The 26,012-nt window shown below is 39.2% G+C and overlaps 1 protein-coding gene across 7 annotated transcripts in view; it reads left to right on the top strand.

Moving 5' to 3' along the window:
- The window catches only part of MDM4 (MDM4 regulator of p53), a 73,316-nt gene extending 49,241 nt beyond the window's left edge, over nucleotides 1–24,075 (top strand). For 5 of the 7 annotated variants that reach the window (XM_078156386.1, XM_021002915.2, XM_021002916.2 and 2 more), the window contains 6 exons: nucleotides 3,182–3,249; nucleotides 3,976–4,075; nucleotides 7,609–7,778; nucleotides 8,640–8,786; nucleotides 13,131–13,211; nucleotides 16,056–24,075. In XM_078156386.1, coding sequence (XP_078012512.1) covers nucleotides 3,182–3,249; nucleotides 3,976–4,075; nucleotides 7,609–7,778; nucleotides 8,640–8,786; nucleotides 13,131–13,211; nucleotides 16,056–16,628 — 1,139 coding nt within the window. In that variant the 3' untranslated portion in view covers nucleotides 16,629–24,075. Of the gene's footprint in view, nucleotides 1–1,300; nucleotides 1,633–3,181; nucleotides 3,250–3,975; nucleotides 4,076–7,608; nucleotides 7,779–8,639; nucleotides 8,787–13,130; nucleotides 13,212–16,055 lie in introns of those variants that run through there. The other 2 variants (XR_002327662.2, XM_021002918.2) reach the window with 2 other exon arrangements.
- The last annotated feature ends 1,937 nt before the right edge of the window (nucleotides 24,076–26,012 follow it).

Genomic DNA, 26,012 nt, shown 5'->3' with positions numbered 1-26,012 from the left:
TGATTAGAAGGGATATATCACTTTTTAAAATGTTACTGCCATGTATTCAAGTGCCAGTTTGTTTAACTTTTTTCTTGATTATGATATATTTACTCTTCCAATGTTGTTGATAAAGTATTTGCAGGAAATTATGTGTGTGTGTGTGTGTGTGTGTGTGTGTGTGTGTGTGTGTTGACTATATTTGTCAAGAAAATGACAAGGTCCTAGGGTTGAGCGAGTGAATTAGACATAATTAAGAACGGGGTCCTTGGGGCAGCTAGGTGTTGCAGTGGATAGAGCACCGGCTTTGGAGTCGAGGACCTGAGTTCAAATCCAGTCTCAAACACATAACACTCACTAGCTGTGTGGCTCTGGGCAAGTCACTTAACCCAAATTGCTTCACTTAAAAAAAAAAAGAACTGGGTGTTTGTACTTTATCATTTCTAGGAATGTAAAATTTACAGAACAATTTTGTTAACCCTCTACTCCCAGATTTTCACCTATTGTTTGAGCTCGTCTCAAATTGGGAAAGTCTGAAGATTTTTGAAGCTTTGTCCTCTAAAGAAATCTATCCCAGTTGTGTGAATCTCTGAAATTTTATCTTGTTTTGATAGTTTATAGCAATAAGTAGGTTGGTAGTCATCCATCTCCAATGATTGTGCTTGCTTAGAAATAAGGGAAAACACTTTGAACTATTTCAAATCTAAATATGTGAATTTTAGTTCTTATATTCTGCAAATAAACTTTGGAGTCCTCTTGGACTCACTGGGACATTTCTCAAATCAAAGTTCAGGAAGGCCTTGTAAATGAAATGGCCACATTCTTGAAATTTAATTACTTGTAGTTCAGCTTCTGTAGCTGTAAAATCTACGTTTCTTTGAGCACTAAAAGAGGGGAACGTAGCAATAAATTTCTGGTATTTCAGTAGATACCCTGGAAATCAATAGACTTTGTGTCTAACAATTGAATTATAACAATAATAGAATACATATGTCTCTATATCTAGATCTGTCTATACATAGACACACACAGATATATATCTGTTTAAAGTCCTCCTGGTTTTTTTTTTACTTCATTTGTTATTTCATACTAATTTTGTAGGAGTTAGCTTGCCATAAATGCTATCACTACATAATCTTTTCATCCAGTGACAGAATTTGCCTCAAAATGTTTTTGTGATTGCCCTTCTAATAGCAATTGCACTTTTGTGAATGAACTTTCCTTTGGCTATTTCTGTTAACTTAAATGGATTGGATATTGCATTTTCCATTAGTAAAAGAAATGAAAGGAAATCTCTTTCTTCCTTCCTTTACCTCCACAGCTTTTGTGAAGCACGTTTCACCTCCTGGGATATACCTTTTGTTTTGATTGAAGAGAATGCTATTATTTTTTGTTGTTTTTTTGGAGTCCGTCCGTTTTTTTTTTTTATCAGAGATGTTCAATTCTTGTTTATTTTTTTAATTTTTTTGTCATAAAACACTGTTTATTTTGTAAAAGTACAGAGAGTAGAGCAGATGTAACCCCTCTCCCAAACATCATTGTCATTATCATCGTCAGTACTGCTTGTGGGAATGCTATTATTTTGAAGAAATTTGTTCCATTAAAAATCTTCTGTGTGTTTGAGTAGGATAATAAAAGGAATCAGGTGTGGCAGGTCTGGGCATTTATTTGATACTTCCATTCTTTGCATGTTAATTTTCCTAGACGTGATTTCTACATTGTTTTGTTCTGCCAGTTGCTTTAACAGAAATAAGTAGCTGTTTTGGAGCTACACCTTAGAGTAATTGTCTAACCAGCTCTACATCTGTGTGGTATCCTAACTTGAACTTCTCGTTAAAGGACAGTATATATTAGCAAAGCTTTTCTCAAAAGGACCAATCGTGTTTTGACCCCTTCATCTTCTGTCTTTAAACATTTTTTTTTTAACCTACAAAGCATGTCTCTTTACTTAAAAAATTAACGGAACTGTAGCAGTTTTGGAGAGTTCTGCTTTGTACCAACATCTGTATTGTCAGCTGAGTTAAGATTGAAAGATCTTTAGTCTTTCTTTGGCAGTCCTGAAATAAGTAAGGTTGTCAATGATTGTGTAATGAGGATGGATATGACCATGCTAAGAGCCATTCTCATTGTAACTGAGGTGTACGTATGGGTCTCCATAACAAGTACTTCTGGGTAGTATCTTCATAGGATCATAGGATCATAACTCTAGAGCTGGTAGTGGCCACAGAGGCTATTTAGTCCAGCCCCCCTCATCTTACAGGTGAGGAAACGAAATGCTTTGCCTAGGGTTATGCAGTAGGAAGTAAGCATTAGAGGTGAGATCTGAATCTAGGGCCTTTGACTTCAGAACCAATGTTATTTCTTTGATTCCTTCCCTTGTTCCTTATTTTGCCCAGGCTTTATTTCTGTCTCCTTTAGTGTTTGCAAGATTTCCAAGTGTTGGAGTCTTTGAAATGCATTTTTCCTTTAGAATGATTTAGTCCCTAAACAGTAGTCTCACTATGGTTATTATAATTTATTCACCTTGATAAAGTCTTTCATCTGCTTACTTTGCCCCTTTTTTTGAACACACATAGTGACCAGGGTAATTAATGCCATGTTTTAGGCACCTATAATCTTACATCAATTCATGAACACTGTTGTAGTTGTCAAATAACCAGCTTATTATACTCATAAGTATCACTGGTACTGTATTGGATAAGTATGCTTATTTGTAATGAAGGAAGTGGAGAGATTTGTTTTCAGATTTGTTGTAGACCTTTACAGATTTGGCAGTTTGATTAAAAAATATGGTGAAACCACATGTGAAGAAGCTCTTAAAGAGTTCTCTATGACATTTTAAGAGTTCTATTTCTGATTGTAGCCATGTTTTCAAAATTTCGTAGAGAAATTTGGGAACTTATTGTAGAAGAACACTTGTAGCCATCTTACTTAAGTAAAGCATCTCCTCTTCCTTCCCCTCTCTCCTCCCCCCAAATTATACTTTCTACTTCGTTTTTAACCAGGCCCATCTTGATCTAGCTTCCTTGTCTTTGATTCTTCTCTCCCTGCTAATGAAAGCATTATGCAGTCATCATGGAGGCCTACACTTGTAAGGGCCAAGTCCGGCTCCAGGAATGCTTGCTGAGGTCCTTTTTTTTGTGTGGAAAGAATGGTTATTACCAGGGAAGGTTTTTTTCCTTTTGTTTTACTTACCATCTAGATGCTGCACAGACTCTCGCTCTCGCACAGGATCAGAGTATGGATATTCCAAGCCAGGATCAACTGAAGGTAAAATCACCAACTGGTGACTTCTTTTGTTGTACAGAGTGGCCCCTTCTCTGTACCTCTGGATCTTGGGCTCCCAAAACCTTTCCTCCTTGTAGTCAAACTTGACAGGTAAAGTTCTTGGGAGTCTACAGACCAAGGACAGAGTGAACCTTCTCTGTTCTGCCCATAACAGAGTTCCAGTCTCTGAGTCTTTCTTGGGATGTAGCACTTCTTATCTTTACTCCTTCTAGTTTACACTTTCTTTTGAGTTTGTGTATGTGTGTATGCGCATGTGTTCTGAACAAACTGCTTTACTGGAATTGAAACATCTTATGTGCAAGTAAGTACCAATCAGGCAGTTTCTTGTAGTTTTCCCCAAACCTGTTACTATAATCTTGATTTTATGTTCATTGAATCAATCTCCTAGGAGACACTTCCTTTATTTTAGTAGTAGGCTAGAAGGAGGCTAGGTGCTGACAGATTGTTCAGAATGATCGTTTTTGGCCTCTTTTTCAGCTGAGATTTTCCTCAGGTTTGGGACTTCCCGGCTCCACTCATGGTGGGGTTAGGGAAGATAAACTGACTTTCTGAATGTAGGTGAGTGTTGTTTACTTCAGTGTTCACTTTCTTGTGCATAACCCATTGTGTTGCACTTTTACTGGTGACTCAGAATGGAACTGCTACATCCCCTTGGCCCAATCTAGTCTACCACACTCATTGGTTGGTTTTCTCCTTCCTTCCATTTAGCAAGGTGCAGAGGGAAGTTCTAGCCCCAGGAATGGACCCGAAGAAGGTGATGCTCCTGCTCTGTCTACCTCACAGCGTAAATGCAGAAATCCAAGATCAGGTGAGGTTTTAAACTAAAGCAATGGATTCTCTTGTTGTGGGCTATAAAAATAACCCTATGAAAGAATCCTCCTCCAATGCCTTATTGTGGTATCATGGTGTGACTCTGGGCTCTGGAAGGCTGCATTAGCAGAGCATAAGTTTTGGCAGGTATTGCCAAACTACAAAGACTTTGAATATGTAATTCTTGACAGACTGGGTATCTTGTACAGAGACTGACTTGGATAAGTCTTGGAAAAAATTACCACCAGTTTGGCAACAAGGTGAGTAATTTTTCAACCATGACAATTCTTGAAGACCATTTGCTAAGTCATAGAGGGGTTGTAATTTCCTTCATTGAAGGTTGTACCTTTGCTGATAACATCCTGGGTTCTTGCATCATTCAAGTAGAAGAACTAAAATAATCCTCCTCTATAACATAGACATTTACTGTAATGAATTAATGCTATTCTAGAAGCTCTCATCTATGAGTTTCTGAGTGCGTTATTAATATAGTTTTCCCAGAACACTGAGGTCAAAGGGATATGTCATATCATCTCCTTGTTATTCTTTGAAACAGCATTCTTTTTAAACTTCTTTTATAGCCCTAGATCCAGTTGAGTTTTTCAGAAGAGGCTAGGGTGTTCCTTAGCAGTCTGCTTTCAGATTGATTTTTTATTAGGACTTTGGGATGATGGGAGAAGAAAGGTCATCATGCAGTTAGTAGTCTCCCATTCACCCATAAGTCACCAAGTGAATTTTCCCTCTCCATGTGGCCTAAGACTCTACAGCCATTTCAATTTCAGTTCACTTCAAATCAGCCTTCTGTTTGCACTCTCTCCCTATACTTGATCAGATTAGAATTGGGGTTTGCCTTGCCTGATGGATGGGGAAGGCAGTTTTCAGGGAATTTGAAGTTTATGGAGCTTAACAGGGGTTGGGACTAAGATTTCTGTTTCTCAGACCTTTGGTTCTAATAACCAAATAACATTGCTGTAACATCGTATGTATGGTTGGAAAAACCCAGGTTGAGTTTAACTAGGATGTGGGAAACCAGATAAAATCTCCATTATGTTAAGTAGTCTTTCAGAGTCATGATTTTATGTGCACAGATTTACAGATCATAAATATACATGGAAAGTATTTTATAGCATACATGGTTCCTAATCCAGGTACTTGGTCTCATAAATAAATACACACTTGGAGGAAATGGCAATTTAAATCCCAGTAGTGCATCTAATTATTAAGTAATGTCATCAAAATATTAAAGACCTTCCTGAAGGATATTTTGAATGTTCAAATTATCAGGCTCTGAATTTTTTTCCCCTTTGTACAGATTGCATTAGAATATAAACTGAATTGTGTGTGATCATTGAAATCTTTAAGCCCTATCAGGAGTTTTTGGAGTGGAGTTTTAAATGTGTTGTCTTTAGAAGTTTATTTTTTATATAGATCCTTTATGATGCAGAAACACTCTAAAGAGGATGTTTGAAGTATACAGAAACTTAATTTGTCATCATGCTATATATCTGGGGATGTGTGCTTTGCAGTCCCCTCAGCATTCACCCTTTGAGAGTGGGAGCAAATGGCTCGATAATTGAGATAAATCCGAAGCTCAAGAGAAAAGAATGGTTCATTTTGAGTCTCTCAGAATAGGTGCCCTTAGAATGGATTGTGAAATTTTCGTATATGAGGAAGATGGCTAATATAGCATAGTCGTAGTAGCTAACTTTGACTTGATACTTTGACTGCTATTAGAAATGTCTAAGGAGCAACTAAATTCATAGTCATTTTTAGACCCATTGATATAGTGACCAACATGAGTTTTAAGTGTACAGACAGGTCTTGCTTTATGTCAATTCACATTACACAAATTCAGCTTTACATAAATCTGAAAGAAAGCTGCATTCCCACCCCCCCCAAAAAAAACTACTTTAACTTTACCATACTGTGGGCTCGCTCTTGTGCGCTCGCACTCCCTGTCTCTCTCTCTCTCTCCCTCTCCCCCGCCTTTCCCTATCTCCTCCTCCCTCTCCATTCCTGCTTCTCAGATCAGTGCTCCATGGCCTCTTCACACCCAAAAAACCCCAAACAAACAAAAAACCTCTCAGAGGGAAGGATTGCCACAGCACCTGATGAGGGCTTACCTTGAAGTCTCCAGCCTAAGAGAGGATACCTTTGCCATACTCGCCCATGTGTCTGGCTCCTGTGTGTCTGTCTTCTGTCTTTTGGAACTTGGGTACCGAGGGCCTGGCCCTAGCCTCCATGTGTCTGCTTCCTCAAGTGTTTTTCCTCTTGGTTCCCCTCTATGTTGCCCCTGCCTGTTCCTCCTCTTGCTCTTGTTTCTCTGTCCCTGGCCCCCATGTGTCCTTGAACCATGTGCTGGCTCCTCTCCCTCCAAGGGCTTGTGGCTTCCTTCCTGCTTTCCTTCCTTCTCCATGTCCATTCACATTGTGTAAAAATTGCTTTACATAAAAGTCTACCTTGCTTCTGTAGGGACCTATTTATTGGAGTGCCATTGTTTGTTAATAAGAGTAATTTATATTTATGTAGTCTTTCAGAGTTATAGTGTCTGTTCATATGTATATAATTATATTAATATATATGCTCTTTTAAAATCTCATAACTGTGAATTTTTATCTTATTTTACTTCAAAAAAAATAAGAGTTCAGAGAACTTTGATTTACTCAATTTGCTTAATTTATTCATGGTTACTAAGTAGTAGAGATAGGACTTGAATTCAAGTGTTCTAACACCTGAATGAGTCAGATGAGCTCTCACATGCACCCCAGTTGGGGTGCCAGGAGTGCTAGTGAAGGCTTAGAAATCACCTATGGGTTCTATAAGCAGCTTCGGGCATTGGTAAAGGCATTGGAAGTGAAAAGATTTGTTTGACCTTTTTTTAAAAGGAGAATATATAGAAGGTTGGAGTAGGGAGAATGTAGAGGAAGAAAAAGGGTTAGGCATGCTGTAAATTGCCTACTTCTGGCTTATAGGTTACAGCAGTGAACAGGGAGTTGGAAGCACTACAGTATATTCTTTGCTCCATCATTAAATTACTGAAGACCTGGAGCAGATCATTTAATGAGTATTTCATCTGAACAGTGGGAACTTAATTCCTGTTCCTTATCCACTTTGTACAGAAGTTGTGGGGATTATTATTATTATTATTATTGTAGCAGTGAACAGGGAGTTGGAAGCACTACAGTATATTCTTTGCTCCATCATTAAATTACTGAAGACCTGGAGCAGATCATTTAATGAGTATTTCATCTGAACAGTGGGAACTTAATTCCTGTTCCTTATCCACTTTGTACAGAAGTTGTGGGGATTATTATTATTATTATTATTGTTATTTTTGGCAATTGGGGTTAAGTGATTTACTCAGGGTCACATAGCTAGTTAATGTCAAGTGTTTGGTCTGAGGCCAGATTTGAACTCAGGTCCTCCTGACTTCAGGACTGGTGCTCTATCCACTGTGCCGTCTAGCTGCTTGTAGGTTCTTCAGTTTTATACTAGTACATAGGTAGTATATTCATTGTCATTCTCATTCAGCTTCTGTAGATGAAGACTTCACAGAAAATTTAACCCCAAACAAGTCACCTAGGCTAGACCTTGTGTTTGAGGAATGGGATGTGGCTGGCCTGCCTTGGTGGTTCTTAGGAAACTTGAGAAACAACTACACGCCGAGAAGTAATGGCTCAACTGACTTACAGACAAATCAGGTAAATGCCTGTCAAATTTGTAGGGGTTGTGCTTTTTCTTTTTTGTAATTTCAGGGTGTTTTTTTTTTGTTGAAGTGAAAGAATGAAATTTGTTTCTATCTTTTGACAGGAGCATGTATTTTTTTTGTTTTTTGTTGGAGAGTACAATAGTCTGAATGCATAGACACATTAACCTCTTTTTAGCAAAGTGCTTCTTAAGAGTGCTAGGGAAAGAATAGACACAGAACATCAGTAGATTGATGCAGAAATAAAATACTCCATGGAGAAAGCTAGACATTTAATTTGGTTTGGGTAATTAGATTATTTATGCTCATCCTTATGTCCTCTAGGAGTTCAGAAAGTGCCAGGGCAAAGGGCTTTGGGAGCCTTCATTATTTATCTCCTGATTTTTCATCAGTAAATTTAATTGATTATTAAAGGAGTACAAGGATGGTTTCCATCTTTTTGCAGTGCCATTTGTGGGAGGGAGATTTTGTTGAGCAAATCTTTATGAGCTGCAACCTTTCAAAATCTTCCAAATTGTTTCTCTAGTCTTATGGCAGCAGTCTCAGTAGAAGGATGTCACTTAGGGGTTGCTCCATAAGACACAGTCACCACTGAATTTAGCAAGTGCCTGTTAGTGTGAGAATTTACTACTTCTATTACTGTGGAGAATTCATTGCCCTCATCATCTTTTGAATATTTTCTTTGGCTAATATTAGAATACAGTAGGTGGTTAATTCATTGAATGAATGGTCAGTGAGGAAAGCCACGTCCTCCTTAAGAGGGAGAAGTTGTTCCAGTTAGGTGGCATCAGCCTCACTGATGGACTTCTTAATACCCATCCTGACTTTCATCCACTTTCATCTTCTTATTCTTTAGGATATAGATACTGCCATTGTTTCGGACACTACGGATGACTTGTGGTTCTTGAACGAGTCAGGATCAGAGCAGCTAAATGTTGCAGTAAAAGTTGAAGCTACCGATACTGAGCAAGCAAGTGAAAGAGGGAAAGAGAGTGACAAAAAGGTTTGTCCTAGAAAACTGTCTTGTTAATCTCATGTGTGCACATTTTGTAAAGAAGCTTCCTCAAGTCATGGACCATGTCTTAAGTCACTTTGCACCTCCAGTGCCTAGTAAGTGTCTTACACGTAGTAGGTCTTCAGCAAATTGTTGTTGATGGTTTACTCACACAATGCCCTCTCATTTTGCATTTTTCCTTTTTCCCATCTCTCAGAAGATAAAGCTTTTAAAAAATTTCATAATTTACCCCTCTTCATTTTATTATAGCCTGCTACAAACAGGAAATTAGTTTGGAGAAAGCAGCAACTCACTTGTCTCTGCTTACCTATTCTTTTCTTCTGTAATTTTCCTTCTGGAAACCTATTCACATATACTACAGAGCTTAGTCAGGAGGCAAAGTAGACTTTTAAGTAATGAAAAGTATTTTTTGGTACCAGAGAAATTAAACAGCCACAAGGAAACATCCTTGAAAGAGAAACATATCCCCCAGTTATCCTTAAAGGAAAGATCCAGTGAAAATCATGCCCCAGATAAACTTTATGTATGCAACTCTTCTTTTGTTTATTTCATTTTAAAAATGATTTTCACAGGAATTCAGTTTTGTGGAAGATAGTTGTTTGTGTAGATGCTTATGTTCTTAGCCTGGTGAGACAGGAAGCTGCAAAAAGACATAGAGATGCTTAAGATAGGGAGGAGGATTATCATTGGCAAATGTGGATTAAATGCGAAAGTATTCCTAACATTGACATTCTGATCCCTGGGACTCTGAATTGAGCTGCTCTGTTTACTGTACCACAAACTATAATCATTATTTTTCAGTTTAGTAGAAACTTTTTTAGTTTTTTTTCTTAAAATAATTATAAACAACAATTAAAAGCATAAAAAGTAAAGAAATATGTGCATATATGTATCATAGGCTTATCTGTGCTCCATTCTGAATTTGTCCAAAGGTTCGTTACCTTTTGACTCTTTTGTCCATATAGTTGAAGACTGTGTATGCTGTTCAGGTTGGGGGTTAAAATGAAAAGCTCTGGATTTAGAGTCAAGCAGACCTGACTTTTTATAATTTTGAAATTCCTTTATCTTTATAACCTAGCAATCTATCTCTCCATATGTCTTTTCCTTCTTAAACTTATTCTTCATCCTCTCTATATCCCCTGGTATAGCTTTACTTGCCTTCCTTCCCCGTCTTCACCTCTCTTGAATCCTTTGTTTCCTTGGTCTAGTGCCACTCATGGCTTTCCAGACCCATTCCTGGATTATTCTTCACCTTCCTCCACCTTTGTTCCTATTAATGTGCTACTAAATGGAGCTCTAGTAGAGGAAGGCAAGCAGTGCTACCTGGGTACGCTACAAATGGGTTATTTAATCTCAACTGGACTTTCAGTGCAGTAAGGCAATCTTTGTACTTCTTCCTAATTGATGCTGTATCCCACTTTTCACAGCAGCTGTACCTTCCCTTCTCTCCTCAAGCTTCACCACTATCCTCTCCCACCACTCTCTCAGTTGAGAGTCTTCCTTATACTTTACTAAGAAAGTTGAGATCATTCATCTTGGACTCTTTACCTCCTTTTTAATCTCTAAAATCCTTGACATAGTCCCCATTCTTTCTCTTTTTTCTTTTTAACTCCAATCTCTGTCAAAGAGGTGGCTTTGCTCCTTACCACCAAGGCAAATCTCTTTCCATGCATCTTTGATCCTCTCCCCTGCATCTTCTCCAGCAGAGTACTCTCATAATCATCCTCTCTCCAGTATTTAGTCTTTGCTTATCTTTTGGTTCCTTCTCTGCTGCCTCCAAGTCTTCCACAATCTTGGAAGAAAAAAAAACTCACTAGTTCCAACCATCCCTCCTATTTTCTTATATTTTTTCTCCCTTTTGCAGTCTAATTCTTACAAAAAGTTGTCCTCGCATGTTATATCTACTACTTCTCTTACTTCATTTCTCAACTACTTTCAGTCTGGCTTTTTTTTTTTAACTTCATCACTTACCTGAAATTGTTTTATCCAGAGTTACCAATGATCTCTTTTGGATGTGGCAAGGGAATTGCTGTATCTGGTCCTCATCCTTCTTGAACTCTGCAATATTTAGTGCTTCTGACATTGTCTCCTCCCAGGAACTCTCTCCTTTCTGGGTTTTGTAACACTCCTCTCATCTGGTTCCTCTCTTCTCTCTCCTCTCATTGTCTTTGGCTAGCTCATCATCCCTATCCTGTCCTCTTAACTGTGGATATTTCTTAAGGCTGTATCCAGGGTACCTTCTCTTCTGTCTCTGTGCTCTCAGTTAGTGAACTCATCATTTCCCAGGATTCATCATCATCTCCATACAAGTGACTCCTCTATCTAGATTACGCAGTGCATGTTTCTCTCTTGAGCTCCAGGCCCACATTTCTGAATGCCAAAGTACGTTTCAAACTGGATGTAAAAAGGTCATCTCCAGCTCAACATGTCTAAAACAGAACATGTCTTTCTCTTCTTCCTATCTGTCCAATCCCAACAATCTGTCTTCCCTATAGCTATTGAATTGGTTCTCCTTAATTACATAGCTGAACCTGTCACTCCCCTTAGTGGCTCCCTTGTATCTCTAGGATAAAATGTAGGCTCCTTTCTTGGCATTTATGGTCTTTCAACCTACCTTTTCAACTTTATCACACATTACACCTCTTTACTTATTACTTTTACATATTATTATATGTAACCTCTGGTATAGCCAAATAATTTTTTTATTGTTCTTTTTCCATGACACTCTCAGCTTCCATTTTCATATCTTTGTATGGGCTGTCTGTCCTCTGTACGTGGAATGTCTGCTCTGACCCTGGCTTGTTAGAATCCCGAATTTCCTTCAGCACTCTGCTCAACTCTTATACTTGATCTCACCTAATAGTACCTTCTTCCAAATCACTATTTAATTTTTACATGCTTATATATGTACGTGCTGTTGCCCACTGCCCCCTAACAGAATGCGTGCTCCTTGAAGCCAGGGACTACTTGACTTTTGTCTTAGCTCAGTTCCTGGAACATAAATGCTTATTTGATGCTTGTTGCTTGACTGACTGGGTACAATCACAGTTCTGTCATTTATTACCTGTGTGACCTTGGGCAGGTCACCCCATTATTCTTAGTTTCAGTTTTCTCTTTTGTAAAATAGAAATTGGACTAAATAGATGACCCTAGATTCTATCTGGCTCTAAATCTGGATTTGAATGATAATGTTAGTTCTCATTTACCTTAAGATTTGTAAAGCACTTTACATATGTTACTGCATTTATTCCTCGCAACAACCTTGGGAGGTAGGTGCTATTATTATCCATATTTTAAGATATGGAAACTGAGTCTGAGAGAGATTAAGTAATTTACCCAGGGTCACACCATTAATAAGCATCTAAGGCAGGATTTGAAATCATTTCTTCCTGACTCCAAATCCAGCATTCTTATCTGCCTCATCTATCTGCCTCCTAAATACTCTTCTGAATCCATCATGTAAGTCTGCTTATTTCTTTTGATTTGATTTTTTTTTGGTGACAATGTTACATTAATTTGCCACAATTAAAAAAAAACACTCTTTAGTTACTGGGTTTAAATATAGTTGCTGTCAGTTTTTCGCTCTTAAAAAAACCCTACTATAAATATTTTTTAATAGATAGGTCCCTTTTTTTTTTTTTGAATTTGTGTGTGAGGCAGTTGGGATTAAGTGACTTGTCCAGAGTCACACAGTTAAGGAGTGTTAGGTGTCTAATACTGGATTTGAACTCAGGTCTTCCTGACTCCAGGCCAGTGCTCTATCCACTGGGCCACCTAGCTGCCCCCTTTTTTATCTTTAAGCTAGAGTCCTTTCAGTGGAGTGTATCAGAAGTTGTGATTGCATTTGTGATTTTTTGCTATTGCCGGGTTGTTGTGAGCATCTTTTTATTAGAATACCAAGGCTTTGTTAGACTTTTCTATATGAAGAGTGAATGAAAGTAAACAACTACTTTAGTTTTTAGATTCTTATCATTTTTTGTAAATACTTCCCCAAAAGTTCAGAATAAAGGTGTTGTCCCTTGCCTTTAGAAATTACAGGTCATCTGTTAGTGAATATTAGAATGCCTCTTTCCATTTCCTGTAAAGGGACAGACTTTTGTTGTCACCATCTTCAATGCTGAGGGAATATTTGGGTCCTATTCAGCTGTTGAGAAGCCAGCAGGGGGTGTTCAGAGCCTTATCTTAGAATCCCGTCCAAGCTGTTCCCTTGGTAGTGCTAGTGACGAAAACAGTATGTGCAATTTAGATGTTATTCTGTTCTGTGCCACAAGCTAACTGTGCAAATCTTGCTAATGAGGTTGTTTTTGTGTTTTGTTTTTTTTTAATTCCCAGTTGATTGAAGTTAGGATATTTGATGACCTTGAAGATTCTCAGTGCTTAAGTGATGACACAGATACAGAAGTTACCTCTGAGGTAGGATACTTTTTATTAAAACATCTACTTGTGTAGCTTGTATTTTCAAAGGATGTAGTTCCAGCAGAATATACACCAGTACTGTCTCTTTCTTTTTTCCTTATTTCTACCTGAATACTTATCAAAAGAGTCAAGAGGTATTAGTGCTTCTTTAGATATTGTTGGAGATTTGTATTGATTTTTGTGAAAATAAGGGAATGGATTTGATTCCATCATCTTACCTGGTTGTGTGTGTGTGTGAAGGCACTATGGCATTAAATGGTTTGTCTGTGCCTCTGTTATTTTATTTCATTTTTCCTAAGGCCATATTAGATATGACGCAATCTCTAAATTGGATATTTCAAACTCAGAGAGCCATTCATTCTATATACTATCTCTGTATAACTCTGGAGAGAGACTTATCATATTGTCACTGGGCAGTTCTTGCCTTAGAATAGATATCACCTAAAATATTAAATGTTCTTCTAATGATAGAAGTAGAAGCAATGAGAATGAGCAAGAGAAAAAGGACATTTTAAAAAATGCACAAATATATACATAAGTTCATGAGGAAAACCATTAATGAAATTTTGGGAATGAAATCCTTGGGAGGTGTAGGTGGTTTCTGTCACCTCTTCATAACCCAGGATCATACTTAAAACCTTGCTTCTCCCTTTTCTGGGTACTGTTTAGGCAGTTTCTTTCTCTAGCTACACTTTACTTCTGAAGATGGGAAGGGAGAGCAGGACTGAGGAAGAAGAGGTCTGGAAAAGTAGTACTCCAGTTTGCTGCTGTATTTGCAGTTTGTGTAGGACAGTGGAAGAGAGAGTTAGAAAAAAAATCAGTAAATAAAGGATATTTGAGATTGCCTGGGAATTTCATTTATCTGATTGGCCCATTGACTGTTAACATACAGCATTAGCAGTTGGCCATATCTAGAGGGTAATGTGAAACCTTTCAGTACAGTTCTTGACCATTTTGTGTAAGTTCATCATGGCCTTTTATATCCTAGTTAAACTTCTGTTGGAGACTTGCGTCCAAATCACTTATTTAGTTAATGATTTAGAGAGGAAATCTTGCAAAATGTTTCCTTGGTTTTGAGTTTCTAAAATTTGACAGATTCTCCCCTTTCTGAGGAATTCATAATATTTTTGTCTAGAATTTTGTAGCTCACTCTAATTTCAACATGAGACTTCTAAAATTTCTGTAGAATTTCTTTGAGGATGTCTACAACATGGAGGGTGTCCCAAAAGCCACAGAGCAATGTTAAGCTATTAAGGCTTAACTTTTGGGAGACTCTGTTAGAAAAGCTCTTGTAAATTGGCAGGCCCAAATGTTATGTGCCTTACTGTCTAAAGTGCATTCTATCTTAATAAATGGTATTGCTTCAGCCTTTAGGTAACTGAATTGTAATTCTTTAGTAATAGTTGGTTTTAGCCAGGGAGCAATCAAGGTAGCATCAGTGCAAATAAATTGCCTATATTAAATACTTTTGAGTTGTTCTGGCTACCCTTAAAAGAAGACATTTCCAATTGAGTCACCTGGTGTTTCCTGCTTGCATTTTCTAGGAAAAAGAGGGAATATAAAACTATCATGCAAAGATCCAGGTCGCTTTACTTTTTTTTTTTTTTTGGCTAGGCAGTGGGGTTAAATGACTTGCCCAGGGTCACACAGCTAGTAAGTGTTATGTGTCTGAGACCAGATTTAAACTCAGGTCCTTCTGAATTCAGGGCTGGTGCTCTATCCACTGCGCCACCTAGCTGCCCCTTGGGTTGCTTTAAGTTTAAGGATTCTTTGTTATAGAGCCTACCCATCAGTGCTATTGAAGGAAACAGACACCATAAATAAATGGATTTTATCATACTAATAATAACTATGTAAGTGTCAGGCACTGTGCTGAGTGCTGGGGATACAAAAAGAAGCAAAAGACAGACTGTGCTCTCAAGGAGCTTGCAATCTACTGGGCAGTCATAGCTTAACATTTATGTAGTGCTTACTATACTATATAACACTGTGCTAAGTGCTTTATTATTACTGCCTTATTCAATTATCACAACAACCCTGCAAGGTAGGTGCTGTTGTTATCAGCATTTTTATCCCCATTTTACAGATGGGGAAACTGAAGCAAACAGAGGTTAAATGGCTTTCCCAGGGGCACACAGCTAGTACGTGTGTAAAGCTGGATTAGAACTCAAGTCTTCCTGACTCCAGGCCGGGAACTCTATCCATTGCACTACTAGCAAGTATTTGCCAAACCCGGGTATTAGTATCAGCTTATTTTCCCACTGACCTTTTGAGTGATGTTAGGTAGGTAAGAAGTTTGAGTCCTCTTGTACCTTTGCTTCAGGTAATGTCGATTGGACAAGACGCAATACGAAAAGGAGAGAAGGAGTGAGTAGCATAGGACTTATTATCTACAGCCTGATTAAGCCTAAATGATTAAGGTAGCTTTCTTCAGAAAAGCCTCATTACACCTGAGTTTGAATATTGACAGTATTCTCAGGTAATGTCCCTCATTCAAGTCCTGCTTTGCTGTATCAGCCTGGCAGAAAAGTGATCTTGGGTTCTTGATCCTGGGCTGTGCAGGTGGATTCTGCCAAGCTACAACGTATGTATTGTTTGGGTCTGGAGATGGAATAGATATTGGTCTCCTTAGGACAGGCCTCCTTACTCCGAGAGGCTCATTACCCAAAGGTGAGCCACTATGAGGTGATGGATTTTTCTGCCTAGTGAAGTCACAGCTGCTTGTCAGGGAGTGTGGAGCGCCTCCTGACCAGCTGCAGGACATTTTGTGCTTTCTGCTTGTCTGTTCCTTCATGTGGAGTTACACTCGAGCGATTGACTTGAGGTCTTTTGATTCTGTAGGGTGAATGGCAGTGCACTAAGTGCAAGAAGTTTAACTCTCCAAGCAAGAGGTACTGTTTCCGGTGCTGGGCGTTGAGAAAAGACTGGTATTCAGATTGCCCGAAGCTGTCCCATTCCCTCTCTGTGTCCAGTATCCCTGCCATGCCAGCGAAGAGAGATGACCGAGGAATTGATGTCCCTGACTGCCGAAGAACCATCTCTGACCCGCTCGTCCGACCCAAGGAACCCTGTGAGATGGAGGAAAAGTCCAAACTGCTGAACTCTTGTAGCTCAGTAGGATTCCTGGATTTGGCCCAGAGTGCTGAAAGCCAGGAGACCATTTCAAGCATAGGAGAGCAATCAGACCACCTGTATGAACAGAATACAGATACAGCAGCTATGGAAAATTGCAAAAATCTCTTTAAGCCATGCAAATTGTGTGAGAAGAGGCCACGGGATGGGAACATCATTCATGGGAGGACCGCTCACTTAGTGGTTTGTTTTCGCTGTGCCAAAAGGTTGAAGAAGACCAGGGCTCCATGTCCCATTTGTAAGAAATCAATTCAGATGGTCATCAAAATCTTTGTGGCATAGCTTTTTCGGCAGCTCACTGAGTTGTACAGACCTGATAACCAGTCACGTGAGGGCTCCAGATGTCAGTGGTGAGCCTCTGCACTTAAGAGTATGGTCTTAGCGTGTCCCTTTTAAGGGCCCTAAATAATCATCATGACACAAATATGAGCCTGTTTTTCTAAGTTGTTAGGGCCTTCAAGTTCCTGGAAACAACTTATTGTTGATAACAGTCTCTGACACCCAAGATGATTATTAAAGGATCGAAGCTGGTAATTTGAAAACACAAACATTAAGGTCATTCCCTTAGCTTCTTGCAGTCCAGTGGATCGCTTCACTTTGCATTCACATTGCTCATTTATAAGGACAAGGACCTTGAGCGAAGCAGAGTAGGCACTGATGCTTTTCTTTTCATTGTTCCCTAGACTGAGTTGTTCTGTTTGCTGAGCTACCCCACATTAAAGAACCCTTGGATGATGTAGTGCACAAAACTGCATTCCTTGAAAGGGCATTGTCATAGAGCCATAGAATAATGATCTCTGAGATCTGACAGCCGCCAGTTCTCATTTTTCAAATGAAAAAGTAAGTTCAGAGATATTGTCACCCAAAGTCAACACAGTTAGTGACAGAGTGAGGACCGGGATCCTGGGCTGCAAGAAAGAGAAATATTTAAATTGTGCATTTGATTGAAACACCTATGTGTATTGAAATATGCTGCACATACTGAAACTAAAACTCTAACAGCAAGTAGTAAATTTTGTTCTAATTACCTAAACATTATTTTATTGGAACATTTTGTGACTGCTCTGAAGCTAGAGGACTCTTTAACCTATTTATTCTCTGTTTTCTCCATGAAAATCTGCCTCAGTGTTTTAAGCAGTCTCTAGTTTCTTTTCTCTTCCATTTTATTGCATCACAAGAGTGAGTTATTGGAGAGTGGTTATGATGGTATATGATTAGGGATCTATACTACTTGTGCTAATAAGTCCAGTTACATAACAAATTAAGTTCTGCAGACATGTATTAACCACCTCTTATAGACAAGGCACTGTACTAGGTCCTGGGGCTACATAAGGACTCAAATCCCTGCCCTCAAAGGAGTAGTTTTGTAAAGTTATAGTTTTTTATAGAGTGCAAATTAAAAGAATCTAGGAAGGAAAAATAGATATTCCTATAGTAATGAGAAAGCTTATGTATTCAGGAAGGCATGTAAATTCAGACAGCAGTGAGAGCAGATGTATGGCTATATGAAAGTCTACAAATTTAATTTAGTATTTCAGTTCTGTACAACTTTCCCCTCCCAAATATTCAGCTCGTCTTTATTTTACTTTAGCCTTTGTTCTTCGTTTGTCCCATCTGTGCCAAGTATTGTCCTCAGAAGATCCTCAGATATGCATTAGAGCCCAGCCTGATCGCCCTTGGATCCCTCTTTTGAGGGATCCTGTGACCAGGATCTGTTTTTGATGGTTTTCTTCCCCTCGCTGCTATGAATACCAGTCATACCGTAGGCCTGGGGTGGTGGAACTGAAGCAGTAACCCAGGCTCTTCATGGAATCTGGAGAGGGAAGGAAAGCCCATATTTATGCAGACCTCCTCCCCTCTCCATCTTCTCTTGCTTTGAGGCATGTGCTCAGAGGCTTATAGATCGAAAGCTGGAATAAACAGTAGTCTGTCTATTCCAAGCCTATAGTTTTACAGACTGTACTTGACTCTGCTCTTGGTTTTACTCTGCCATCTTGGCTCTGCCTCCTCTACCCTTGCTTTTGAAAAGATTTTGAAACTACTTGTCAGTAACCTATTTGCCTAGGTCCCTTTTATTGACCTTTCACTCATTTCTTTTGTGAACACTTTGAGTCATCCTTTAAGTGGCTGTATCTGTATACACACGTGTATGTGTTTTGTAAAAACAAATGGGTTAAAAGGACTTGGAAAAGTTAGTGAATTTCCAAGTTTTGTCTGAAGAGAGTTCTTGACTATATTAACTTCATACTCTACTTAGTATACTTAAAAACTATATACAAATATTTAAGTCTTATTCTGTCTTTAATACTTTAATAAGTTTCAGAAGGTGAAGTGTATCTATTGGTATTGCCATTTCTTAGTAAAGTATTTAAAGATTTTTGTAGGTTTCCATAAGTTAAAAGAACACTAGAAGTTATTCACCCCCAACTCAAACCCATATTTCTATAATATGAAATTAGCTTTTGACCCCATGGCCACTCTCACAACAGTATATTAATAAGATTTTGTTTTGGGGGTGTGTGTGTGTGTGTGTGTGTGTGTATATATGCCCATTCCTTTACATTTGTACAAGACTTGTTTGAGTTATGATATTGTTTGGTTGGTTGGTTTTTTGAAGGAAATACTCTGAGTTTGTCATTGTAATTTTTACCACTTTGCCTTGCATCATTATTTTGGTCACTCCTGAGTACTGCAGTGTTGGCTTCTCAGTGGAGAGTCATTTGTATGAAGCTAGTGCACCTTAGTTCATGAACTTCAAGAGCATTGTTGGTTGTTATTCACTGACTTTTTTTCTTCTGATGAGCTCTGTGCACCCTATGGAAGCAGAAATTTTGGATACTGTGAATTTTTTTTCCATTTAGTTTGTTACCTTTTCAAATTGTGCAGACCGTCTTGCAATATTGAGAGCTGTTTATATAAATGAAAACCCAGACTACTAAATATATCAAAAGAAGAAGAATAATTTTGAACTGTACCTGAAGAATTGTAGAACAGGAACTAGTGATGTGGACTCTTTGCACCTTCTGCCTAGAAATATCCATATTGCCAAAAGGGGAACACAAATGTCTTCTCATTTCACTGCCACTGGAGATGCTACTAGCACATGCTACTAGAATTGTCTAGAAGTACCTTTGATTGGAGATATACATGATGCAGGTCAAAGAATGAAGGAAAGCAAGATGGTTCATCTGGAGAACCCAGGAGGAGGAGGTGGTAGCCATGTTATTGTGGCCTCATTTTTCATGAGCACTGATATACTTCCTTTCATATGCTTCCTGTTTGTTGTAGTCATTGCTGTGCTACTTCTTGTGGTAGAGCATCCGGAAAGCATCCTGTTAATAAGATATTCTGATGATCTGAGAAGAGCATTATTGAGAATGCTCCTCCACCCCTGGGCACATTAAGGTCTTGCTTGTGTATCTAAATGTAGAGGCAGGTTTCCTCTACCCTCTAGTAAGAGGCTTTTTGAGGGATTGTAAAATGTCATACAGTGAAATAATTTTTGAAAGGCATGTTGATGTATATTTCAGAGTTATCTGAAGTCCAGAGTACTGTCTCTGTTGCTCCTTATGCTTTGCCCTGTAATTTATTTCTTCTTGGGTGCCTAGTGCCATCATTACCCTGTTCTGGATTGGCTATGCTGTGCAAGTACAACATTTCCACTAAGAGCAATTATTTAATTCTTTGTGTCAACCCTTTCTGGGAAATGAGCACTACTGGTGTTAGATCAGAACCCCCTGCTCAGTCCTTTAAGATGTGTTTTTTCATGTTTGATTTTTGCTGAATCTGAGGCCATTGAATTGTAGGGCAGTGTTTCTGTTCTTGAAATCAGTATGTACAAGTCCCCTTTCCACACCCACAACTAGTTTATGTCTGTTTAGTACTCAGCAATTAGTTTTGGCATATAACTGCTGAAACCCAGGGGGTAAATATGGGTTTACTGTGGGAACAGGAGAAATGGGACAGCAAACTCAAATTGAGTAACCAGGGGCTGCCTGGGCAGCCAGCCCATGTAACAGAGCACTCTGAAACAAGGCTTATCCTGCTAGGACAAGACTCTTTCTTTTCCCCTTGTTGGCCACTTAGCTTAGCTTTTCAGTGAGAGCCAAAGTTTCCCCTTTGCTTAATTCCTTTAATAAGCCACTGAAAATTTGGGGGGATTTGAAAAATTCCTTCAGATGAAGTGCCTAAACAGTAAGTGTGCCTTCTTTTAATCTGTGGGATTGGTGGGTTCATGTGGCAGAGGACACATGTCAGGTACAAATGAAGAGAGCCCCGCAGCCAACCAGGGTGGGTCTGAATAGGGATGGAGGACCCTTGGAAATGACAGGCTTTACCTTAGTATATGGAATACTCAGTTGTGCCAAAGAAGCTAGGGGGAATAGTGAGTATGAAGAATACCCTCTGGGAGCGAAAAGGGTCTTTGAAAAGTCCCTATTACTTAAATGCTTTCTTTTTTCTTTTTTTCCCCCCTTTTTGGTGAGGCAATTGGGGTTAAGTGACTTGCACAGGGTTACACTGCTAGTAAGTGTCAAGTATCTGAGGCTGGATTTGCACTTGGGTGCTCCTGACTCCAAGGCCAGTGCTCTATCCACTTTGCCACCTAGCTGCCCCTTAAGTGCTTTTCTATGATGAGCTTAACACAAACATTTCGCTATAAAGTAGTAAAAGGAGGCTGTATGTGTGAACCTCATAAACTTGTGTTAGGTGCAGTTTTATGGATTGCATTTCATGCCAATGTAGCAAAATTGTGTCCTCTTCTGAACTTCTCTTTGTTTTCTTCTATGTATTTTAAAATATTGATGCTTTTATATATATATATATATATACATAATTTTTTTTGGAGGGGGGCAGTAAGCCCTCCCTTGGCAACAAGGTCAAATAAAGCCTCTTGCCATGTTGTTCACATGTGACAATATCTCTTTCATTCTGCCCCGCTAGAGACTATCTGCTCTCTGTTGAAAGAGATGGGTCAGAAGGTTCTGTCCTGCCTTCCACCACTAAGTTGTTGTTTGACCTTGGGCAGGTCACAGCCTCTGAACCTTAATTTCCTCATCTGTAACTAAGGCTTAATACTGCCCTGCCTACCTCAGGGGTTGTTTTGAGGAGCAAGTGCTTTAAGAGCGCTGAAGCTTTTCAGTGATGTGTGTACACATTCTGTCTGCTACGTAAAATAGAAGTAAGGGGGAGTGCAAGGTGGTATTACCCTGTTGGCAGGCAGCTGTTGGGCAGGTGTTTCAGGTACTCATATCCAGAAAAGGGAGCACGTAAACTCACAGGGCACCTTATCAGGCAATGAACTGATTGTGGCAGTGTTAAACTCCTATCCAGGCAACTCACACTAGCTCTTGCTGTAACTGCTGCAGAAGACCAAGTTGTTTCTGTCAGGATAATGGTTTTATGGAAGATTATGTAGCTTCAGGTAGTAATTTGCAGCATGTAACTGCCACACCATTATTTGGGAACACAGAAGTTCTCTTGTGTAGTTGGTACAGAAGTCACTGCCAGTGTGCCAATAAGCATGTAGCTTATGTTAGATTTTTGCACAAGTGTCTAAGCGAATATTTTTATTTTAGGTATGGGAGAAAGAATCGCTAGCCCTTTTTTACATAGGGACGTATTGAGGTATGAAAGAAAAAGTATTTTTGTTCTTAACCTAGTTTTCTTAAGTCTAGTTCTGCAGCACCTATGTATATTTGGCATTTGCAATATTTAAATGCTTTTGAGTAAATACTGAAGCTGTATTTTGCCTGTTCATATTAAATAGATCTTTAATTTTGTCCTTGTGATGTCATTATTGGAAAGATAAGTCATTTTACTTGTTTGGGTGAAATTTCGGTTTCAGGTAATGACAGTCTTTGCATGACTTTGGGGAGAGAAGAGAAGAGCTCTGTTGCAGCACAGGAGTCATCAATTTCAATGGAAACATCCACAAAATATTAGGTAGTTGGAGTAATGTCCTGTCTCCTTTCCGTTTCCTGGTGTTATGGAAAGCAAACTCCAGGAATTCAAAGTGGGGCTGTTCTCTACTTTTTTCTCTTATTTCTTCTCACTACCCACAGCCCTACAATTCAGGAGGGCAGGCGAAATACCACCAAAACAGAAGTCCTTGCTCTGGATCATACGTTTAGAGCTGGAAGGGACCTTAGAGGCCATTGAGTGCAGCCCCTCCCATGACTCCATTTTGCAGATTAGAAAACTGAGGCACAGTGATGTCTCATGAGTTGGCCCAGGATCACTCCACTAAGCATGAGGCTGGATTCGATCCCACAAAATCCCAACTTCCTTGATCATTGCCCTATCCACTACTGCACTGTCCTGCTTTTGAAGGTTATGGTAATTGAGCTTAAACTTTGCTCATCAAATTCATTTTTCCAAAGGGTCATTTGCACATGCAAGTGTTTTTAGTATACTAATATGCTGGTATACTAGTGGGCCTTTCCCAACTAATAATTCTTTCAACAAACATTTATTAAGCATCTCCTTTGTAATTTTGTTTTCCATTGTAACTTTTCACCTTCACAGTTTCTCTGATGTTCATTTAACTTGATTTTTTTTCCCTTTTGAGGATGGACCTGATTAACTGTGGAGACAGTCTCCTTGCAAACAGGCCCTTTAGTGACCTCATGCTGTTTATTAGTGTTCTCCAAATAGAGTTCACTAACCCTAGAAATGGCATGGAAGGCAAGGGAAAGTCATTGATGGCCTTTCAGAGTGGGAGAAGCTGCAGAGTTTTTTGGGCTGCTCACCAGGCTGATTGGATTGAATAAACTAGAACGCCCCCAAGCCACCTCTGCCACCCACGTAGAAGACACTTGGCTGTGGCAAATCAAACTCTTGGAATCGAATGTGTGTTGCCTCTAACAAATTGATGTAACAGTTCTTCCACCAGAGGGCACCACTGGCTCAATTCTTTGAATAACGTCTGGAGAAGAGATAATTAACCAAGTGCAAATAGGTAGAGTGCATTTAACCAATCCAGGTTATGTGTAACACTTCTCAGGTTCCTGTCTGTATTTAAATGCTCTTATTCCCTGTAGTTTGAAGAATCTTGTTTGTATTTGTGAGACCTCCATACTAAAGTCCATTTCTTAATCATTTATTCATCTCTAGGCAGCTTTGCAGTAGCTATTTTTTAAAATTAAAAACCTGAATATTTCAGTTCCTTTTCCCCTGGCTTATGCAGATGAATAGTGCTGCTTTACAGTTTCCTTTGCTTCCTCTCACACATTCTCCCTCCCTCTCGCCAGAAGGGTAGGTGGAAGAAAGAACCTATTTCAGTCAGAGCTTGCGGTCGGCTACAAACACTTAACGCTGTGTCTCATGTGAAATTGTCTTTTTTGGGGATGTCTTATAAAATGGTTATTATTTAGGATAGAATCCATTTTCCTTTCCGAATGAAGGTGGGCAAGTGTTCTCAATGTATGGTGCTAGTGAACCCCTTGGGGATGGATTTCCAGGGTCTGTGAACTTGTATTTAAAATATATATATTTTTTAATTACTATTTCAACGTCATTGATTTCCTTTGTAATCCTGTGGATTTTCTTTTATACATTTAAAAACGTTTTGAGAGATTTCAGCGGATTGCCAAAAGAGTTCCTGATAGAAAAGGTTTATCCCCAAGTGCAAGCACTTCTAAAAGCTTGTGTAATATGTATATCACATGCAAATATCATTCATCTTTGTATCCCTTATAAGCTCTTTTCAATAAAAGTTTTTTGAAGCATGTATGGTGTGTGTATATATAGTACCTTCTAATCATTTCTCTTAATTGCTGGGGAGGGAAAGGTAGTTTGCTTTCATCATTTTTGTACCTAGAAATGGTGACCAAGTCAAGAGAAAAGTGAAAGGGAATTTAGTTCGTTAGCTTGCATCCACAAATGTACGTAACTATACTACTAAACTGCAACTATACATACTAAAACACTTTGCAGAAGTTAGGTCAGAAAAGGCGCTGTCCATTGAATTAGAACCATACCAGTTTTCCTACCAGCCAATACCCTAGTTTAGACCTTTATCACCTTTTGCCTGGAGTACTGCAGTAGCTTTCTTAGTGGACTTCCTGCCTCCAGGCTCTCCTATCTCCAGTCCATCATCTGTATAATTGTCAAATATTTCTAAAGCACAAGTCTGATCCCACCCCAGTTTAAAAAGCTTCAGTAGCTCCCAGTGACCTCTAGGATAAGATATAAACCCCGTATCTTTCCAACCTGTCTTCCTAGACGTTTCCCATTACTATTGATTGATCACATATTGAACATTCTGCCAAACCAGGCTACTTGTTGATCCTTGTATGCAACATTCCACTTGATGTTTCTATTTCTTCACTTAGGCTCCCCCCCCCACCTCTCTAGTTATATTTAAGACTCTACTTAAGTGTTGTTTTAGCACTCCTAAGAGGCCTTCTGTTATTTCACCGGTCATCAATTCTCCCACTCCCCAAATTATACATGTTTTGTATTGGCTTATTTCTGCATGTGTTGTTCCCCTCAGTAGAATAAGGCTCCTCGTGAGCAGAAACCATTTTCATTTTTGTCTTTATGTTCCCAGCACCTAGTAGTGAGTGCCTGGTAGGTAAACATTTAATTGAATCCCTGGTATAAGCTTACAAGCATAGAATAAAAGAGACAGTAGGCTAGGGACTGGCCTGTGATTTCATTAGTGTGGAGAATTCCTATGTGAGAAATCTCCCTCTGCCAATGCAATTGGTTCCCTTCTCTGCAAGTCACATTTTCCTAGAGCACTGAGTAGAGTTGGGTGGCTTGCCCAAGGTCACATAGCCATTATGTGTCAGGGACGGAACTTGGACCCAGTTTTCTTGGCTTTGAAGCCAGGTCTCCATTATACCTCACTGCTTCTCAGAAAGGAATATACTCTTAGATAAATGAGAGAAGGGTAAGAAACAGCCTTCAAATATTTATGCTGGTTTGGTTATTTTTCTATTCTTGGAGGATGAAAGATGGGCAGGAATAGAGGGACGCACAAATGTTGAAAAAAAGACGTAGTAAAACAAAGTGGTATTAAATCTCCCTCTCTCTAATCTTCAGTCTCTTCCTATCTACTGGCTTCTTCCCTACCATCCCAAAGATGATCCTGTCTCTATCCTTTAACTTTCACTAAAACCTTCCATCTTTCCATCCCTTATCAGCTGAACTTGGAAAAAGCTCTCTGTACTCAAGTCTCCACTCAACTCCTTGCTGTCTTCTAGCAATCTAGCTTGCAACCTTGTGATTCAACAAAATATTTTCTCATATGAAGAAATTTCCTCTACTGATGCAGGTCACCATGTCACTTATAGTCTTGGAGAATTGGCACTGAGAGGTTAATGACTTGCCCAGGGTCACAGAGCCAGTGTGTGTCAGAATACTTGAATTCTAGTCTCTAGGCCAGCTCTCTATTTTGCGTGGCTACCTTGCATATATAAACACTTGACTACCTTGGGATACAGTGAGCTTCCCGTCGCTGAAAGTTTAAGCAAGGGGTTCTGTCATGTCTACTGTACAGATGCTCCCCCCAGTGGATGGGAGTTTGGATTGCCTCTAAGATCTTTCCTCATGCTTGACAGTCTGTGAAGACAGAATTGGGGAAAGACCCCTGGAGTCTTAGGTCCTTCTGTATGGTAACCAAAGCAGATCCCTGGTCTTCCTTACTTAACTCGAGTTTCA

This window comes from Phascolarctos cinereus, unplaced genomic scaffold, assembly GCF_003287225.1.
Source record: "Phascolarctos cinereus isolate Bilbo 61053 unplaced genomic scaffold, phaCin_HiC Scaffold_5;HRSCAF=322, whole genome shotgun sequence".
In the NCBI taxonomy this organism is placed as follows: domain Eukaryota; kingdom Metazoa; phylum Chordata; class Mammalia; order Diprotodontia; family Phascolarctidae; genus Phascolarctos; species Phascolarctos cinereus.
Note: the sequence above shows the minus strand (reverse complement) of the source record. Positions and strands in the feature narration are given on the sequence as shown.